This window comes from Scyliorhinus canicula, chromosome 14 (genome assembly GCF_902713615.1).
Source record: "Scyliorhinus canicula chromosome 14, sScyCan1.1, whole genome shotgun sequence".
NCBI lineage: Eukaryota > Metazoa > Chordata > Chondrichthyes > Carcharhiniformes > Scyliorhinidae > Scyliorhinus > Scyliorhinus canicula.
The window spans coordinates 30442184-30462756 of NC_052159.1; the positions used below are offsets into that span (position 1 = coordinate 30442184).

At 43.5% G+C, this 20573-nt stretch overlaps 1 protein-coding gene across 3 annotated transcripts in view; it reads right to left on the reverse strand.

Moving 5' to 3' along the window:
- LOC119977748 (F-BAR and double SH3 domains protein 2-like) overlaps positions 1–20573 on the reverse strand; it is a 326212-nt gene that overhangs the window by 201913 nt on the left and 103726 nt on the right. For all 3 annotated transcript variants that reach the window (XM_038818952.1, XM_038818954.1, XM_038818953.1), the window contains exon 4: positions 2298–2377. In XM_038818952.1, the coding sequence (XP_038674880.1) occupies positions 2298–2377 (80 nt within the window). The remainder of the gene's footprint in view (positions 1–2297; positions 2378–20573) is intronic.

The following is a 20573-nucleotide window of genomic DNA, read 5'->3' on the forward strand; positions in this document are numbered from 1 at the left end:
GAGCGCTCTTCTGGGCCAAGCTCTTGCAAACATCTTTGTCAGTTTCCACAAGAAACAAGCCTTCAATAGAACGCCACCTATTCTCATAACCCTTGCATATTTCCAATACGTAGATGATACATTTGCTATACTTGAATCTGTTGCTGCATAAATGAATTTCCTTAAACATCTTAAGGGTTCCATTCAGTTTTCAAATTCACCTTTGAAATGGCACAGTCAAATGAGCTCCCTTTCTTTGACTTGCGAGTGGAGAAATTTGCCAATGGGTTAATTATAGAACATAGAACAGTACAGCACAGAACAGGCCCTTCGGCCCTCGATGTTGTGCCGAGCAATGATCGCCCTACTCAAACCCACATATCCACCCTATACCCGTAACCCAACAACCCCCCCCCCCTTAAACCTTCCTTTTTATGACACTACGGGCAATTTAGCATGGCCAATCCACCTAACAGTTCTGTATGACTGTTTACCACAATCCTACTTTTACTGGTTAATATGCACATTGGGATTCTTACAGTTCCACGCTCTGTAAAATAGACTTTATCAGCAACCTATAAATAAATAAGGAGGCCTATAAAATAATGAGGGGCATAGATAAGGTAGATGGTCAACATCTTTTTCCAAAGGTAGGGGAGTCGAAAACTAGAGGGCATAGATTTTAAGGTGAGAGGGGAGAGATCCAAAAGAGTCCAGAGGGGCAATTTTTTCACACAGAGGGTGGTGAGTGTCCAGTCACCATATTTCTGCCAGAGGCAGCAGAAGAGGCGGGTACAATTTTGTCTTTTAAAAGTTATATGGGTAACATGGGTATGGAGGGATATGGGTCAAATGCAGGCAATTGGGGCTTGCTTTGTGGTAAAAACTGGGCAGCATGGATAAGTTGGTCTGAAGGGCCTGTTTCCATGCTGTAAACCTCTATGCCTCTATAAGGCTCTAGTCATTTGCTCACCGTGCAAGCTTGACTCTGAAATTGGGCACATCAAAGCCAGCCTGTGGCTTAATGGCTACCCTCATCAGACACTGCTCATATCACGCAGACTCCTGAATGGTTCTAAGGCTATGACTTCTGGTCCTTAAAAGTGCCCAGTCACCTCAAAATATCCCGAAAGGGCAAGGTGTCTCCAAAAAAAGTTAGCTATTTTACACTCCTACTATGCACTGTCAGGATGCTGCCGAAAAGCCAAAACATTTCTGCCCATCATACAAATGAATAATGTGGTATGAATTTCAGTGCCAACATTCTCCCTGTGTCTGTGTGGTTCTCACCCCCACAACCCGTAGATGTGTAGGGTAGATGAATTGGGCACGCTAAAATTGCCCCTTAATTGGAAACACTTTTTTTTTAATGAACTTCAGTGCCCATGAGATGCCAGGTACACAGGTTTTATGTCCAGATGATTGGTGGATCATGTCAAACAGCACTTCCCTTTGGCAGTTCAAAACAGGCACAGTATTGACCATACCCAACTAGCTGGTGCTCGCAAAACCCAAAACATAGTGTCCAACATTACACGTGATGCTGCGATTGGACAGCACTTGCTAAACAATCCTGACTGTGCTATGAATTACACTGACAAACAATTTAAGGTGATCAGTCAGGCTTGCAGTGTAGCTCACATGCTCGAAGCTACATATACTCACACACAGGACCCTGTCCTTTGCATACAGGAGGAGCATGTCCACACATTGCACCTTTTTCAACTAAACAAAAGCTTGGGGAAGAATCATTCTTTGGTCCATTCCCTGGGGCAACACCTTGACCAGAGTTTACATGGCTGGTTTGAATTAAAACAAAGCATGGCAGTTAACTGTTGCCGTTGTATTCTCAATGGCAACACCTCCACCAGAGTCTATTTGCCAACCAATCAGCACTCTGTTGCAGCACGAATTGTTGCTCCCGTTACAACTGGCATTCTTATGTATCTGTCCTGATGAATGCAAGATGAAAGCTTTGACAGCATCTCTTTTATTCAGCAAAAATACACATACACCATGGGCGGGTTTGTTCCATGCGAGGTTGTCAGCTTAATAAATGACTGCATATGCACAAATAACTTCCAGCATCTCACCAAAGTTTTAGTTGCATGCGTAACCATAAAGTGAATGTTAGAGGCTATTTGATTTCAGGGTTTATCAATCTGATGTTATCCTCAACTGATGTTCATGTACACATGCACGCGCACACACACAAAAAACAGAGTTAACTCTGAATTTGCTTTTCCAGGAATATTCAGTGAAAAACTATGGTAACGGGACTTCAAATACTATAATCAACACTTTCTAGAAACAGTTACCTGTTATGTTCACTTTTTTCATCAAGTTTTAATCCAACCCATTCCCTCTTGAGGTACTGGGTGGCCATTTTCTGGAGCGCCTAAAATCAAGAAAAATAATTTGATTTTAAACAATGTTTAGAGGTAGTAAATAATACAGTGCAAGGTAATTTGTCAAAAACAAAGAAGTGTTCACAAATAAATATTTGAATATCAAGCCTTGCATGAACTTGAATGCCACAATACAATCCTTCAACATTCTTGAACTAATAAAAAAAACATACTAGAGAACAGGCTGTCACTAATTTGAATCGCTTTCAAATTTATATTTTCCAACACCTCTTTCCCCCCCCGACCTGCCACCTACATGTCTCACTTTATTATGTACAAATAGAAATTTGGGGGCATTCTGAAGACATTTTCAGCAATGCTAAAAATGAAAAATATTACAATTTGGGTTTAATACAAAAATTTAGGCACACAAAGCCAACATTAATAAGTTTTACTGTTTATCGCATAAAGATTGTTGTGGACAGAAGCATACTCTCAAAGAGTGAGCATGCTTTGGATGCCAAAACAAATCCGCGGTTCCTTGGCCCCAGTACATTAAAACTAAAGGTCTGTTTCTTAACAGCTTTTAATACAGAAATATTTTGTTCCATTTATGTTAGGTATCTCTTGCCATTAGAAGCAGAAACAATCAATCAGTTATATGTAGTTGGGGAGGGGAGGCACTCTGCATGTGGCTAAAACACATTTTGCTGAACAAGAAAATTCTTTAGAACTGCAAAGTAACTAAAAATAATTGGCAGAATGCCTGTATTAAATGGACAACAAAAATATCTACATGCTTTTCAAAGTCTAATCCCCAGAGGTTATAAAGGTTTACAACTTAAAAATAAATTTTAAAGTCTTAATTAGGAGCAAACATTTGTAAAAATCACAGATCTATATAGACAAAGATCAAGATAGATAAAATGCCATAAAACCCTGTACACAGGACATCACAATTTCTTAATAAATAAAAATATGGTCAGGTGAACAATTTCATGATGAAGAGAAGATTAAGAGAAGAGTCCAAGATAAAGCAAGACATTGTACCATAGCTTCAGAGCAGAATCTTTGTTATGTTCATATTGAAATGTCCGTGCCGTAACAGCCTTCATGCTTTGGCATGTTTTACATTTCTAGTTCATTTAATGTTGGTTACATGTCTGTTTGAATGAGAGATGCGTGAATTCTCTACCTTAACAATTACATCCAGTAAAAATGTAAATGACGCCACAGTCCCAGATGACCATAGGCTGCTCTCCCCTTTGAGAGCTGACTGGTGGTGATTTAAACTGAGTCACCACATCTCAGGCGAGGGGCAAGGCTGAGAAGGCATGGCCCTCCTGAATACCAGTACAGGGATTGAACCCATGCGGTTTTATATGAAAAATTGGCACTTTAATCAAATAGACATATTTTCTACTAAAGATATTAATAAATTATCTTATGCAGTTGATGCCTTTTGCAATTCCGATAACTAAATCAAGTGACCAGCGATTTTGAAACAACAAAAATCTCAGATCAGCTCACAATTACTACAATGCCACTGGTTTAGGGTTAGTATTAGTTAGATCTGGTAATCAATTATGTAGAGCAGGAAGGTCCCAGGTTTGATCTGTATTGTTTTCACACAGGATAGCAGTAAGGAAGCACTACCTGACATAAAACCTAAAAGGTTGGCTGGAATGTGGAACAATAATGCTGATATAGAATGGGGTGCTTGTCCGAAGTTACAGTTAAGGTTTGTTGCTGGGATAGAGAAAAACTAATGCCTAAGAAAGTTTTTTTAACCACCCCTTCCCCGAGACCAACACCCACTTGTCATTTAAAATCATTTACATAAATACATAGAACATACAGTGCAGAAGGAGGCCATTCGGCCCATCGAGTCTGCAGTGTATTTCCAGAGACAGACAAAAATTCTATTTTTTTTCAACAAATGATCCAAATCAATGTGTTCTTAAAAAATCAGGTGCATCAGCTGTAGTTTAGTAGGTCACACTCCCATCTCTGAATGTCAGAAGATTATGGGTTAAAGCAACACAAGAATCAAACCTGACATTCCAATGCAGTACAGGAGGTGGGGGCATCTATTGACTAAAGTGTTAAACTGAGGAGCTTATTCTACGCAAATCGGCTGCTACTTTTACAACAACGTCTAAATTCAGAAACATGAACTACTTCATGGCCTCCCAGTGCCAGGGATCATGATTCAATTCCCACCTTGGTTTACTGTCTGTGTGGAGTTTGTACATTTTCTAAGTGTCTGCATGGGTTTCCTCCGGGTGCTCCGGTTTCCTCCCACAGTCCAAAGATGTGCAGGTTAGGTGGGCCATGATAAATTACCCCTTAGTGTTCAAAAGGTCAAGTGGGGTTACTGGGTTACGGGAATAGGGTGGGTTGTGGGCCTAGATAGGGTTTTCTTTGATAGGGTTTTTTTTGATAGGGTCAGTGCAGACTCGATGGGCTGTATGGCCTCCTTCTGCACTGTAGTGATTCTATGATTCACTGCAAAGTTCTTTCAAACATTCAGTGGTAATGAACGGTGCAATATACATCAAATTTTTTTAAATAAACAACAGGTTGCCAGGAATGATTGCAGGTGGCACTGTTGTCACGGAAGTTGCCATTCCCACCAGGGGGCGTCTCCATAGGTCAGAGGTGCGTTTGCCATGGAGCTTGCCAGAGCTTACCTGCCGGTCTTCCCACAAAGTGACAAGACCTCTGCCACAACAAAAATTCCAGGGAGGTGGGAGGAGACCCTTACTTGGCCACTGAAACGGTTCAATTGAGTTCTGGCCAGAAGGATCATCTGCCACCATCTCTGCTGCCGGCAAGATGGCATGGTGACAGGCCTATTTGGCCATCCTGAGAGCTGGTAAAATCTGGCTGATCCTGTTTGCTTCAAGCTTTTGAAATGATGGTATTGCTTAAAATCACTAAATGTCATCATTAGAGATGCTGCTAAAAAGGCCATCAATTAAAACTTCTAAGAGTTGCTCGAAGAAAACCTGGGCTGGAATTCTCCGGCCGTTGAAATTCTCTTTTCCCGCTGGCCTCCTAGTGTCATGGGGTGGCTTCAATGGGAAATCACATTGACGCGTGGCTGTGGGACTTGACAATCCCACCCCTCATCTCCTATCTCAGTAAGCACATTTCATTTAAACCATAGTTTAAAAACAAGTCATAGGCAATATTCTATCAGCAGCAGTACACTAATTAGTCTAATGACAGCAATGCCGGACTCTGTACAATTAGACTTTACTTTTAGTAAACTTTTGCACCATGTTTCTTTTATCATGTGAAAATTGCATCAACTTTTCATTGCTAGATATGCAAGCACATCATTTTAAATAGAAAACACTTTCCAATCAAATATTGCAGCCAAAAAGCCAATAAATGCACTGCCTGCCATTCATGCTATAACTTGTTACAAATTATACTACAGTATCTAACAATGCACATATCAACTCCAATTGACTGGTTCACTTGCAATCTTCAATGAATTGAGCACTCTTGTTACATGACGAATATTTTCCAAATATCCATTACTAGTTAACTATTCCAAAAGTTACCCTCTTTATGCATTGCAAAGAGAAAGAGACTTATTCAGCAAGAACTGTAGGCTGCACATAATTGCTCAGTTTTTACTATAAACAGAAGGTGAATTTTTTTGACATTGATCTTTATCTCAAAGACATGCCATAATCACACTATGTACAATGAGCGGTCCAGTTCCATAAGACACTTCACAAAAAACAAAATCCATTTGTATTGCGCCTTTAAAACCCAAAGGCACTTAAATATATGTAGTCAAAAAACAGATGCAAAGCCAAAATGACCAAAATCTTTGACAAAGAAGTGAGTTTTAAGGAGACTTCAACCGAGAGATGTTTGGAAAGGGGCTTCATCCAGAGAATAGTAGTTTAAAGGAACATCCTCCCCGTGTGTGCGTGGGTTTCCTCCGGGTGCTCCGGTTTCCTCCCACAGTCCAAAGGTGTGCAGGTTAGGTGGATTGGCCATGATAAATTGCCCTAAGTGTCCATAATTGCCCTTAGTGTTGGATGGGGTTACTGGGTTATGGGGATAGGGTGGAGGTGTTGATCTTGGGTAGGGTGCTCTTTCCAAGAGCCGGTGCAGACTCGATGGGCCGAATGGCCTCCTTCTGCATTGTAAATTCTATGAAAACCACCGATGGTGGGATGCTCAAGGAGCTGGAGTCAGAGGAGTGAAGTGTTTCAAGGGTTTACACTAATTTGAAGGATGCATTCTTTCATAACAAGTATGCAGAGGCCATGAAAATCACAATGTATTAATTCTGCTATGTAAAGTCACCATAGTCCTAGGTGACCATAGGCTGCTTTCCCCTCTGAGGAGGAGAGCTGACTGGTGGTGATTTAACCCGAGGATCACCACACCTCAGGCAAGGGGCAAGGTTGAGAAGGTGGGTCTTCATGAATAATCTCAGCCTGCATGGAAATTGAACCCGCGCTGTTGGCCTTGTTCTGCATCACAAACCAGCTGTCCAACCAACTGTTCTGCTATGATACTGCAATGTGCAGTCTATTGTGTTCCTGTGATCAGATCAAACCTGCAGGAAACAAACTTTCTTTGTCATTCATGTAAGACACACAGTAACACAAAGACAGAACTGAAGTGTGAAGGATGCAACTTGACACTCGTGAAGTCAGCACGATTTGACTAAATTTGAAGTACACAGGTCACCATTAAAAATGAGTCCCAGTTTGAAATCTGAAACAATTAAATATTTTTTTCTTCCTTCTGCATGAAACTATAGCACAAGTACGAATTACTGTCAGATTCGTAAAACAATTACAGCACTGAAAGAGGCTATTTAGCCCATTGCATTTGTATTGATAATGCCTTTTTCAAACGAAAATCTCAAGGATTAAGGAGCAAATACTCATTATGGAATTAGATTGCAGTTCAGCCATGACTTCTACTGAAATGAGGAACAGGTTCAAGGGGCTAAGCAGTCTACTCCTGTTCCTATGTTGACTATCTGAAAGAGTTATCTATCCACTTTTTTGCAGCCTTTTCTCCATAACCACTGCATTTTCAAATATTCATCCACTTCACATGCAATAGCGATGTAAATTCTGCTTCCACCACCGTTTCTGGTACTGAATTTCAAATCCTAACAATATCCTTGCATAAAGAATTCCCCTTTCATTCTTCTGGTCATGATATTAAACTCCATTCTCCAGTTACTAACTTATCACTTGCCTCTTCCTACATACCTTATCAAAATGTTTCCACAATTTTTAACGCTTCTATTAGTTTTCCTCTGATCATTCTTTATTGCAAGGAACATTGCCCCAGTTTCTCCAGTCTCTTCTTGTTACTCCAGCCACTCATTCCATATATTACTTTAGTGAATGTTTTTCACACCTTCTCCCTGACTTTGCATTTATGTACAGGGCCTAAAACGGGATATAATAAATCAACTGCAGCCTAATTAACACTTTTGTAATCTTCAGCACTATCTAAAAGACGGTCAACCATGGTTCTTTACAGTTTTATTAACTTCTCCTTGCACTTTTTGTACATGATGCGACCATCAATTCACACAAGACGATTAGTAGAAGTGAACAGTGGTTTTAATAAGCTAGATCTGTGCCTGCCTACGGCTGCTCTGTACTGAGTGCCGCCTACAGGCTGTAGATTTATATACCATCCCCGAGGGGGCGGAGCCACAGGCGGAGCATCAACATAATTCAATACAATACATTGGTGCATTGTAGTAGCAATACGTTCACCACAGTACACAAGATAGGAAATGGCATTCAAGACTGTCTAGATTGCTGGATTATACTTCACTTAAGCATGCATATTTCATGAAAAAAAACTCTTACCTGAACAATTTATGATTTAGTGACTAAATATTCCTCAGCTCAGTGTCAGAACTCTGTAAACCCTAGCCACTTATCTATAATTTGAATTCCACTTATTTCATTAAGTTATTAATGAAATTAAATCAGATATTCACACACACACACAACATAAAAATATTTACATTTTTGTTAAACAAAGCTTTCACTACACAAGTCTTTTTTCTTTATAACCTTTTCTTACACGCTAATCCCTTTACGCATACTGCCAGCCAGGCCAAAAAAATTATTACTTTTTTGTGTGCTCTCTATTGCGTGGAAGTCAGTTTTTAAAAATATTTATGAATTTGGAGCAAGTGTAGGCCACTCAGCCTGCTCCACCATTCAATATGAAATGAAAATCGCTTATTGTCACGAGTAGGTTTCAATGAAGTTACTGTGAAAAGCCCCTAGTCGCCACATTCCGGCTCCTGTCTGTAACCCCACATTCATGCCTGCACCTACTAACATTTCACCCCATTGTTAATCAAGAATCCATCTAGCTCTGCCTTAAAAACAGACTGTGCTTCCACTGCTTCTTGAGGAAGTACTGCGTGCAGTTCTGGTCACCACATTATAGGAAGGATGTGGAAGCTTTGGAAAGGGTTCAGAGGAGATTTACTAGGATGTTGCCTGGTATGGAGGGAAGGTCTTACGAGGAAAGGCTCAGGGAATTGAGGTTGTTTTCGTTAGAGAGGAGAAGGCTGAGAGGTGACTTAATAGAGACATATAAGATAGTCAGAGGGTTAGATAGGGTGGACAGTGAGAGTCTTTTTCCTTGGATGGTGATGACCAACACGAGGGGACATAGCTTTAAATTGAGGGGTGATAGATATAGGACAGATATCAGAGGCAGTTTCTTTACTCAGAGAGTAGTCGGGGTGTGGAACGCCCTGCCTGCAACAGTAGTAGACTCGCCAACTTTAAGGGCATTTAAGTGGTCACTGGATAGACATATGGATGAAAATGGAATAGTGTAGGTCAGATAGGCTTCAGATGGTTTTACAGGTCGGCGCAACATTGAGGGCCGAAGGGCCCGTACTGCGCTGTAGTGTTCTATGTTCTATGTTCTAAGAGCGTTTCAGAGACCCACGACGCTCTTACAAATAATTCTCGTAATATTCATAATACATAATTGATGATTCCGGCTTCTTAACTGAACTGAAACTGCATCAGCTGCCATCTTGGGATTTGAGCTGGTGTCCTCAGAGCATTAGCTTCGGCCCAGTGACCTTACCGCTATGCCACCGTCTCTCCCCCCCCTTTATAATCGTTATTATGATCACAAGTCGACTTACATTAACACTGCAATGAAGTTACTGTGAAAATCTCCTAGTCGCCACACGCCGGCACCTGTTCAGGTATTCAGAGGGAGATTCAGCATGTCTAAACCACCCAACAAGCACATCTTTCAGGACTTGTGAGAGTCCTTAAATAAGCAACCCCTTATTTTTAAACAGTAAATGCTGGTTCTCGATTCTCCCACATCCAACCAATCAGGACCCCTCAGGATTTTAAATGTTTCGACCAAGTCGCTCCTTACTCTTCTAATTTCCTGCGACACAAGCCTAACCGTTCCACAAACAATAATAATAATCTTTATTGTCACAAGTAGGCATACATTAATACTGCAATGAAGTTACTGTGAAAAGCCCACCCATTCCTGGTATTATTTTGCAAACCTTTTCTGACATATTTACATCTTTCCTTAAATAGGGCAAAAGTAAAGTCACCATAGTCCCAGATGACCTTATGCTGCTTTCCTCTTTGAGGGGGAAAGAGATGACTGATGGCGATTTAACCTGAGGGTCAAACCACACCTCAGACAAGGGTCAAGATTGAGGAGGGTTCTTCATGAATAACCTCAATTGGTACAGGAATTGAACACGCGCTGATGTCCTTGCTCTGCATCACGAACCAGTTGTCCAGCCAACTGAGCTAAATCCTCTTCACAATTTACTTTCCCACCTATCTTTATATCGTCAACATACTTAGCAGCCACACTTCAGTCTCCTCATCCAAGTCATTTATATAAATTGGAAACAGTTGAGGCCCCAGCACTGATTCTCCCCCACCTCATCCCATGACTGCCCTTTCACAAAACCATGTTGATTCTGCATGATTTTTCTCAGTGCCCTGCCATAAAATCTTAAATAATTGATTTTAATAATTTTCCTCTGACAGATGTTTCGCTAATTGACTTTCCCATTTTCTGGTTCCTCCCTTTTTGAATAAATGAGTTACATCTGCTATTTCCAATTTAATGGAACCTTCCCTGAGTCTAGCAAATTTTTGGCAAATTTAAACCCATGGATCAAATTTCTCACTAGCCACTTCTTTCAAAACCTGAGGGTGAAGACCATCCAATGCTGGGGATTTGTCAGCCCACAGACCTTTTTTTATTTTAAAAATTCCAATTAAGGAGCAATTTAGCATGGCCAATCCACCTACCCTGAACATCTTTGGGGGGTGGAACACATGATAGGATGGGAGAATGTTCAAACTCCACAAGGGCAGTGATTGGGGCCAGGATGGAAAAGGGGTACTCGGCGCAGTGATGCAGCAGTACTAACCACTGCACCATCGTGGCACCCCACCCACACACCTAATAATTTGCTCAATACCACTTACTTCTCCAGGGATTGTAATTTGCCTGAGTTCCTCACTCCCATTTATTGATTTACAGCCATTTCTGGGATGCTATGTGTGTTCTCCAGTGAAGGCTGATTCAAAATACCCGTTTGATACATCCGTCATCTCGTACTCCATTTCAATTCCCCAGTTGCATTTTCTATGACAACAACACTAACTTTGTTAACTCTTTTTATCTAAATATTGAAAGAAACTCATACTAACCGTCTTTATATTATGAGCTATCTTTCTTTCATACTCAAATTTTTCCCTCCTCATTAAAAGTTTTGTCAGTCTTTGCTATTCATTATATACTTTCCAATCTTCTGATCTGCCACCGTCTTTGCACAATTATATGCTTTTTTAAAAAAGTTTGATACCGTCTTTAACTCTTTTAGTCATCCACAGATGGTGGGCCCACTCCTTGGAATTTTCCTTTTTCATTAAATATGGCTCTTCTGTGTATTCTGAAATATCCCTTTCAATGTCTGACACTGAACTTTCATTGACCCATTCCTTAGCCACATTTCCAGTTCGCTTCAGCTAGATCTGTTTTCATGCCCTCATAATTACCCTTATTGAAGGTTAAAGAAGATGGTTTGGAAGTACACAAAACTAGCTAGGAGTTATCTTTGAATTCTAAAATGGTCCTGGATTGCTAAACAGTTGTCTGCCATATCCATTTAGGTCTGCATCACTTAGATTTGAGGAAGTGAAGTGGAGAACTATACCAGGGCAACAGACAGGGTGAGAAAGAGAGTGGTTTTATTGGGAACTAGGACAAAGATGGAAGCGAATATATGGTTGAACTAATCAGAAGCTGAAGAAATATCTTGGTGAATGGGCGACCAAAGGCTAGACAATTGGGATTCTGAAAGTGCTGCTGTAAAGTAGTTAGACGTTACCTATTCTAGGGGAGACACAGTTTGGGATGTAGCGTTGAGATGTGGATGGAGTGTAATACAACAAATTGGATCGGAGGAGGCCCTATCTGATTGATAAGTTGGGGATAGCAAAGCCACTCGAGATTGTGAGGTCAAGGGGTGGCCATGAATATGAATGTATTTACCTGGTGGGATAATTTAAGAGAGGACAAGGGGGCAAGGAACTCAGAGGAGAGATAGCAGAGTTGGAATGGATATTGAAAGCATCAAGGATGAGAATTGATTTGGTAAAGGAGGGTGGGAGTGAAAAACAGTGAGGATAACTTGGTGAGAAAATATTAACAGTAGTTGATAGAGAATGAGGATTTTAATTTATAATTTGTGGGGGGTGGAACAAGGTAAGATACTCAAAAGAGGAAAATTGCCAAAGAAACAGAGGATCAGGCCAAGGTGTGGTTTGGTGATAACAGCCATACTGCTATCATCACTATCCTGGCAGGGCAAGAACTAGCAAGTACAGCCAGATGAGGGAGCTTCATTTCAGGGGTGCAGCCATCTCAGATGGCCACCTGCAAGGACCACGGGAATTATGGTCACCCTAGGACTCAGACACACTTGTGTGTATATTTGCAAAGCAGATAGCTAGACGTGATCAAAACCCCCGCTCGTTTGCATTCTAATGGCCTATTTCCCCAGAACAAAAGGACTGTACTCAGGTAACCTATACAGATGCAGACTAACCGGCGCCACTCCCTTTGCTAAGAAAGCCCAAACAGCCACGGTCAATGACCACCCAGGACACGCCCAGCCATCAAAGCACCCGCTCCTTTATTGGCCAAAATCGAAGTCAGTGATCGAGGCCTGTCGAATTATTGGGTCCAAAGCTAAGGACCACCCCAAAGAGCGTGAAATCCCAGAGGGATAAAAAGAGACACAGCCATGTGTACGGACTCTCTTGGCCCCGGCCTACGCCTAAAACCAAGTGTAGCATTACGGCCAGAAGACAAGTTCAAGACCAACGATCGCTACCAGACAGATGAGCCCAGCAGAAACGAAGCCACTTCTTCTAACCAGCCACGCAAGATCTGAACAAAGGCCTTGTTCATCTGCAAAGAGCCAGTTGCCCTGAAGTTAAGAATAGGTTATTGTAGTTGTTAGGTGTAGTTTAACTTGTAGTGTTTTATGTTGCATGTCGAAGTAATCCTGTGTGTAAATAAACTATCTTGAATTGACTAACTGGTTGTTTGGTCTTTGATCAATATCCGGTAAAGCCCTGTGGTGGTATCATTTGATACCTGGCGACTCGAAAGAGCATCATTATTAATTGACAACATTATTAGTGCCAATTAGCAACATTATTGGTGACACTGGTGGGATAGTATTCCACTCATTAAAAAGAGCAACATTATTGGCGACATCTGACGGGACTCGAATTAAAAGTGATTTTGTCACTCCGAGAGAACCCACAAAACTTTGAAATCCAATTGCGAGAAAAAAGTGAAAGAACCTCAAGTGTAAGGACCGTATCGATCAAATCACCAAGATTCGGAAGTGTGTATTAACTTGCATGCGTACTAACAGGGATACAAGGTAAACCCTTTAGATTTTGCGTAAAACTATTGGGAGTATTGTGAGCCGGAAAATAGCCTGGGCCATACCCGCTGTTCGAATCACCGCCTTATTCCCCCGCCCCAAATTAACGGTAGGAAAACAGAGATAATAGTAGCAAAGACCACAAAAGCGATGGAACGCCTAATGAACCCGCAGGAACCAGAGGTCGCAGCGACCAACAGAGCAGAGCAGTGCCCCATATGGGAAGAGGAATTGAGGAAGTATTTGAAGGGGAATAGATGGCCCCATTGGTCCGAGTTTTGTTCAAATAATGTCAAGTCCAGGAAGCATAGGACAAACCTGGTGGGACAACCTAACTGAGGTAATTAAGAAGAATGCACTGAAAGTTCGTAAGCCGATGGCAATAGTGTTCTGTTTGGCACAGTTGCGAGGCACAGAAGAGGTCGCGAGGACGCTCCGCAGACAGCTAGTTGAGAAAGAGGACAAGAATGAGGGATGGTATGAGAAGAGACAGAACAGCAGGTAGCACAGTTAACAAGGCAATGCGCAGATTTAAAGGCAGCTTTTTGAGCGCTCCATAGCTCCACTACAGAACAAAGACAGAGCACAGTAGATCACGAGAAATGTAGACGACAAATAGAGAAGTTGCAGTCACTGCCGTCAGTGCAAAACGGATTCAGAGATACCTTTGGACAAGATTGAGATGAGGAGAACGGCCCCAATTGGCAAGAACTAAATGAAACTGCCCATAGATATGTGGGGAATACCAAAAATCACAATAGAGCCCCCCAGGCCCCGAAAAGGAAAGCACCCGCACCACCGGCTGCACACACCCCCATCAATCCAGTCACCACACAGCGCAAGTGATCGGATCGGGATGAGCCTGATTTTGTTTACACCACCTACTAACCATCACCCAATTGAGAGATACCTGTGCCAAAATTGAACTATTTGAACCCACCGCAGACCCACATAATTTCTTTGAGAGAGTACGACAGCAAACCGTTACGTACGGTCTAGACGAAAGGGAGGAAGTTAAGCTTATAGTCATGAGCCTTGACCCATCTGTTAGCTCAGCTTTACCAGAACCCCAGAATGTAGGAGGAGGAAGCCTACAAGAAATGGAAACGGCCATTTTTGATGCAATTGGGTACAACAAGGGAGACCCTGTAGAAGGTTTGAACCGTTGTAGGCAAAAGAAGGGAGCGCATTTGCAGGTCGCCTTTGGATCCATTTTAACACAGTATTTGGGGATTTGAACCGCGCACACTTAGATAACGACGACACAACTCAATGGGCCCGCACTTTAGTCTCCCATGCCACAGAAGCAGGTCAAAAGGCTTGTGTAAATTACGACCCTGCAGACGCCACACATAATGAAGTCTGGGTTTTAAAGCGACTCTCCAGTGCTTGGGAACAATCCCTACATAAGAAGGCAGATCAGGAAAAGGAAGAGGCGAATGTGCACCCAGTCAGGACTAATCAGGACACAACATGGGTAAATGAGGGCAGAGATGAAGGACAGCACCCCAGAGCACAGGCACCATGAGGTTGCTATAATTGTGGACACATGGGACATTATGCCCGCGAATGCAGACAAAACCCCCCGAATCAGCAACGGCACCAGCATTCGAATGCCCCACCTAGGAACAATGTTAGGCCCATACATAGCATTAGAGCCGAACAGATAATGCAGTAATCAACACTACAGGTTGACGGTGTTCGGACTTCCCAACTTGGGTCTGCGACACACTCTGGGACAAATCAGGCAGACCAGTAGTCACAGGCACAATCCGGGGACATACAGTAGAGTTCCTTTGGGACACAGGAGGGTCCCGTACCACTTGAAAATCCTCCACGATGTTTCAGCGCAACAAATGGCCCACCACAGACACCATCACCCTTAGTGGGTTTACAGGACATGTACAGCAGGGATACATTACAGCCCCGTAGATATTCAGATAGGAACCATAAACACCATAAACAGGGCAGCATGGTAGCATGGTGGTTAGCATAAATGCTTCACAGCTCCAGGGTCCCAGGTTCGATTCCCGGCTGGGTCACTGTCTGTGTGGAGTCTGTACGTCCTCCCCGTGTGTGCGTGGGTTTCCTCCGGGTGCTCCGGTTTCCTCCCACAGTCCAAAGATGTGCGGGTTAGGTGGATTGGCCATGCTAAATTGCCCGTAGTGTCCTTAAAAGTAAGGTTAGGGGGGGGGGGTTACGGGTATAGGGTGGATACGTGGGTTGAGTAGGGTGATCATTGCTCGGCACAACATCGAGGGCCGAAGGGCCTGTTCTGTGCTGTTCTATCTTCTACCAGGCACTCCGTTGTTTTAGTCGACTTGCCCCAAACAGCCGAGCCCATTCTAGGAATCGACTTTATAAGCTCCCACAACCTTTCCTTTGACCCCGTGAATATGTGTATGGAAAATGGCCAAAACAGCGAGAGCCCCCGCTACGCTCACAGTGGGGGACTACAAAAATAGGATTTGCTCAGTAGGAGACTATTGGTTTGATCCGCAAACAATTAGCGCAGACCAGACAATTAGAGAGGTCCTCAGAAACCATAAAGCATCCTTCGCCCAACACAAACCCGATTGTGGGAAGATCCCAGGCATGGTCACAATTTCAGGTCCCGATCCCAAGGCCCAGAAGCAATACGGTTTCCCACAGCAAGCCGAGGGTGAGATCTCACAAGTCATCATTGGCTTACTAGATCAAGGAGTAATTCGGCCCATCGCTCAACAAACAATGCCCCAATTTGGCCCGTAAAGAAACCAGACGGTTCATGGAGTTTAACCATTGACTACCGAGAGCTCAACAAGGTCACCCTATTAGCAGCCCCCACCGTTGCCACAAGTCCCAAAACCATGCTCAAGCAGGGAGTACAAGCAAAGTACTTTACAGTGCTGGACATTAGCAATGACTTCTGGTCAATCCCCTTAGATAAGGCCTGTCAATACAAGTTCGCGCTCACATTTCAAGGGCAGCAGTATACGTGGACATGCCTCCCGCAAGGTTTCCACAACTCCCCCTCCATTTATCACCGACAATTGGCCAACAGACTTTCCAAATTTTCCAGCCCCGAATGCCTTATTCAGTATGGGGACGACTTACTCCTACAGACAGACACAAAGGAAGAGCACGTTAAGCTTCTTTCAGAATTGCTAGGTCTCTTACAATCAATTGGATGCAAGGTTAACTTTAAAAAAGCCCAGATCTTAAAAGAAAAGGTCCTTTATTTAGGCACCATTATCACCCAAGTGAAGAGAAAGATTGAACACAAACAAATTGAGTCAATAGTTAAATTGCCCCTGCCCCACAATGTCACTGCACTCCAGTCATTCTTAGGATTAGTTGGATATTGTAGGAACCATATAGATGGTTTTGCCACAAAAGCAGTCCCACTCTCAGAGCTCCTTAAAAAGAACACCCCATGGGAATGGCTTCCTCAGCACACAGACGCCATCAATGAATTAAAATGCGCCCCAGGCACAGTCCCCGCTTTGCAAGTTCCAGACCAACACTCTCCCTGTGCCATAGAAGTAGCAACCACCGACCGAACCCTATCAGTAGCACTCCTACAGGAAAGACATGACCACTTAGGACCCGTAGCCTCTGCCTCACAAATTTTGGATCCTATAGAGCAAAGATTTTCAGCCTGCGAACGGCACTTGCTTGCAGTCTTTTGGGCAGTACAGTATTTTGCATATATTACAGGCCTTAACCTAGTAACGATTTTAACCGAGCACATTACCCCAACACAGCTATTGTTAGATGGGAGGTTCAAGGACGGTTCAGTGAGCCTGATTAGAACAGCTCGCTGGACAGTGTTACAAGGAAGGGACATTACAGTTAAATGTACAAAAAACCACACATTTTTTCAAATAAACTTAGAGTATCCAATTCATTTCTTCCAATTTAAGGGACAATTTAGATGTTCAATCCCCTGCCTTGCACATCTTTGGGTTGTGGGGGCAAAACCCAAGCAAACACGGGGAGAATGTACAAACTCCACACGAACAGTGATCCAGAGCTGGGATCGAGCCTGGAACCTCGGCATCGTGAGACTGCTGTAGCCATCTAAGATGGACACTGGGCTACAAAATGGAGAACTGCTAAGACTGCAGGGAAAAACAGTCATAGTGAGGACAAGCAGCTTGCAGAAGACTGTTTTGCATTCTGCACGTACAGAAACCAGTTTCTGGCCGGGTGCAGAGTTTCAGCCAAAGGTGCAAATGGGAAACAGATCTGCATAGTAATGAGGTGATCCAGATCCAGACCCCGGACAATAGAAACATTTAAGTATCAATGGATACTTTTCCATAGACGCCCAGACAGAATGGCGCCAAAGCAACCAACACAAAGAGCCGTAGGGACCGCCCCACCCATCGAGGAACGACCCTAAGATTGGGGAGTTTGAAAGATATCGATTGGGAGCGACCCAATCGATACCTAGCAGGTGAAAGAACCCAAAACAAGGGGCACGGACTTCTAGGACCTATAAGAGTAGATCCCGCACATGGTTCGGTCTGTTTTGCTCCGGCCCAGATCTGCTGTTGCTTCCAGACTCCGGCCCAGACCTGTTCCATCGCATCCTGACTCCAGTTTCATCACCGGCCGTTGAGCATCAGCCATCGGACTGTAAGTGCCAACACAACGATTGCTACGTAATACAGACCTTACTACCTCTTGACAACTTTGCCAATCAGAAAGTTACAGACCAAGAACGGGACGAAGGCCTTGCTCCCTGACCTTGCCTGTTCCTGACTAGATAAGTATTTAGTTGTTTAGTATTAGAAGTAAGTTAGTCTCTTTAGCGTATGCATGTGTATTTATTATATTTGTTATAATAAACACCAATCGTTTGGACTTACTAATCGGTGTACGGATTTATTACTTTGAACCTGACCTTGATATACTTGTGACGGTGTCTCAATACGGCACCTGGCGACTCCGAGCATAATTACACATACAGAGCCATAGTAGTGTTAAGCACACGGCCTTTAAACGGAGGCGTGTTAATCACACTCCAGTAAAACGAGCAACACTGCAGACGACACTCTTAAGCAAGTTTTAAACGGTAACTTCCCAGCCCCCACGCCAAATTCAAGGACTCACTGACGGTACAGGGCGGTATAGTCTAGAAAAATGGAATTTATATGGTCTCCACCCAGGACAGAAACCAGATAATTTGCCAGTTTCATGACGGACATGGACATCAAGGGGTAGACAACACCATTGCCCATTTAAGACCTTTGTGCTGGTGGCCCAATTTAAAAGCAGACGTCACGCATTATGTTGAGAATTGTTTAATCTGTGCACAGAACAATCCTGAAAGGTACTCCAAGAAAGGACAATTGAGCCACACCCGACCGGCCCATGGACAAATATACAGTTTGGCTACATTGGTCCCCATCTCCCCTGCAGAAATGGTTTTAAATATGTATTAGTAGTGATCGACACCTTTACAAAATGAGTAGAAGCATTTCCCTCCCAGACAAACACAGCAAAAGCCACAGCTAAGAATTTGACCCAACAAATATTTACACGCTGGGGTTTTTCCCTGCAGCATTGAGTCAGACAAAGGTTCCAATTTCACCGGCAGAGTCTAACCCTAATGATTTTTGGAATCTAGCAAAAACTTCACATTGCGAATCACCCCCAATCCAGCTGCATTGTTGAACAGCTGCTTGCAGAAAAATACTTTTCACTGTACCTCGGTACACGTGACAATAAACAAATCCAATCCAATCCAATAAATGAATCGCACCTTGAAAGTGACCATTACAAAAATAGTGCAACAGCATAACACCACATGGGACACAGTCCTCCCATTCACCCTTCTGTTTATTAGGAACACAGTATCCAGTTCCACAGGTTTCATCCCCCACACTCTCATGACTGGACGGCCGACAAAAGGAACTGAATATATATTAGGTCTCGATTTGGCAAACCCCACAGTCACTGCCCTCACCCACGATAAAGCAGTCCAACAAGTCACGGAAAATATTAAAGCAGCACAGCTCGCTGCAGCTGTCTGACTACACGCTAAGAAAAAGCAGAGTACGACTTGCTTTGATAAAACAGTCCACCCCGTAGAGCATACAGTCGGTCAGCAAGCGATGTTTCCCTGTACAATCCCAGTTCGTTCCTCTCCCCTAAATTTGCAGGACCCTACTCCATTTCGGACAAAATGAGCCCCTCTGTGTACAGATAATGTACCCCAATGGTAAAACTGGTTGGTTCCACATCAACCAGCTCAAAGTCTATGGAACCCAATGCAGCCACTCCCACCACATCCCCCTGGCAATGGCAGATAATTCCGCCCCGCCCATCGACAACCTAGTCCAACCCTCCCCCAGCCATGACAGCACGTCCACACCAACAGACCCGATCTTGTCTCCACCCACAAGTACGACTTTCCACCTTGAGCTTGATTCAGACGATAGCGCTAGCCTGCCCGAATTGACCACGATCACTGACCACTGGTACAACCTCCCTGGTCCCAGTAACTCCAGCCCCTGGAATCACAACCAGGATATGTTTGGCCCCCAATATTCCCTTCCACAGCCACCGCCCGACAACAGTAATTTGCCCTTCACTGCCACCACCGCTCATGACAAACGAACCCCTTTTTGGCACCGCAACAACTCTTTAGATTGGTAAGACATGACGATTCGGATTCCACAACGACCCACGCGGCTATGGTACAAAAACGCCAGACACGAGTCTTGAAACCGGGAGATGGTGATGATTCAGAGTGTGACTCCAGTTACGGTACCCTTTGACAACGCTTTTCGATTTTCGATACAGAACCCCGAGGTGGTCAGATGATGAGAAAATCTCACCGCATGAGATTTACGGTGTCCTATTTACTGATGGAGCCTGCCCGCCTTCATTCCTTCTTTCTTAGAGCTACATGGCTTTAATTAATGTCGGCCTGACACCCAATTTCTTGATACAGTCATATCTACTCTTACGACGCCATTTACTGACCAATGGCCATTAAAGGAACAATTGTTGGATCTCACATGTGTTACAAATTCTTTACGCTCGTTTAGGTCACTCAGCTAGTGGCACTGATCCCCAACCTGCCCGAGGACCCCAAATGCATCCGGTCAGCTAAGCTCGGGTAGTGGAGCAGCGGCACTGATCACCACCCTACCCAGGAATCCTACCCATTCTTGCCCTGCCGCGGCCCACATGACCTCATGCTCCCGTCACTTCGAGTACTCCGGAATGGTTTCACTGTCACTGACAATTCC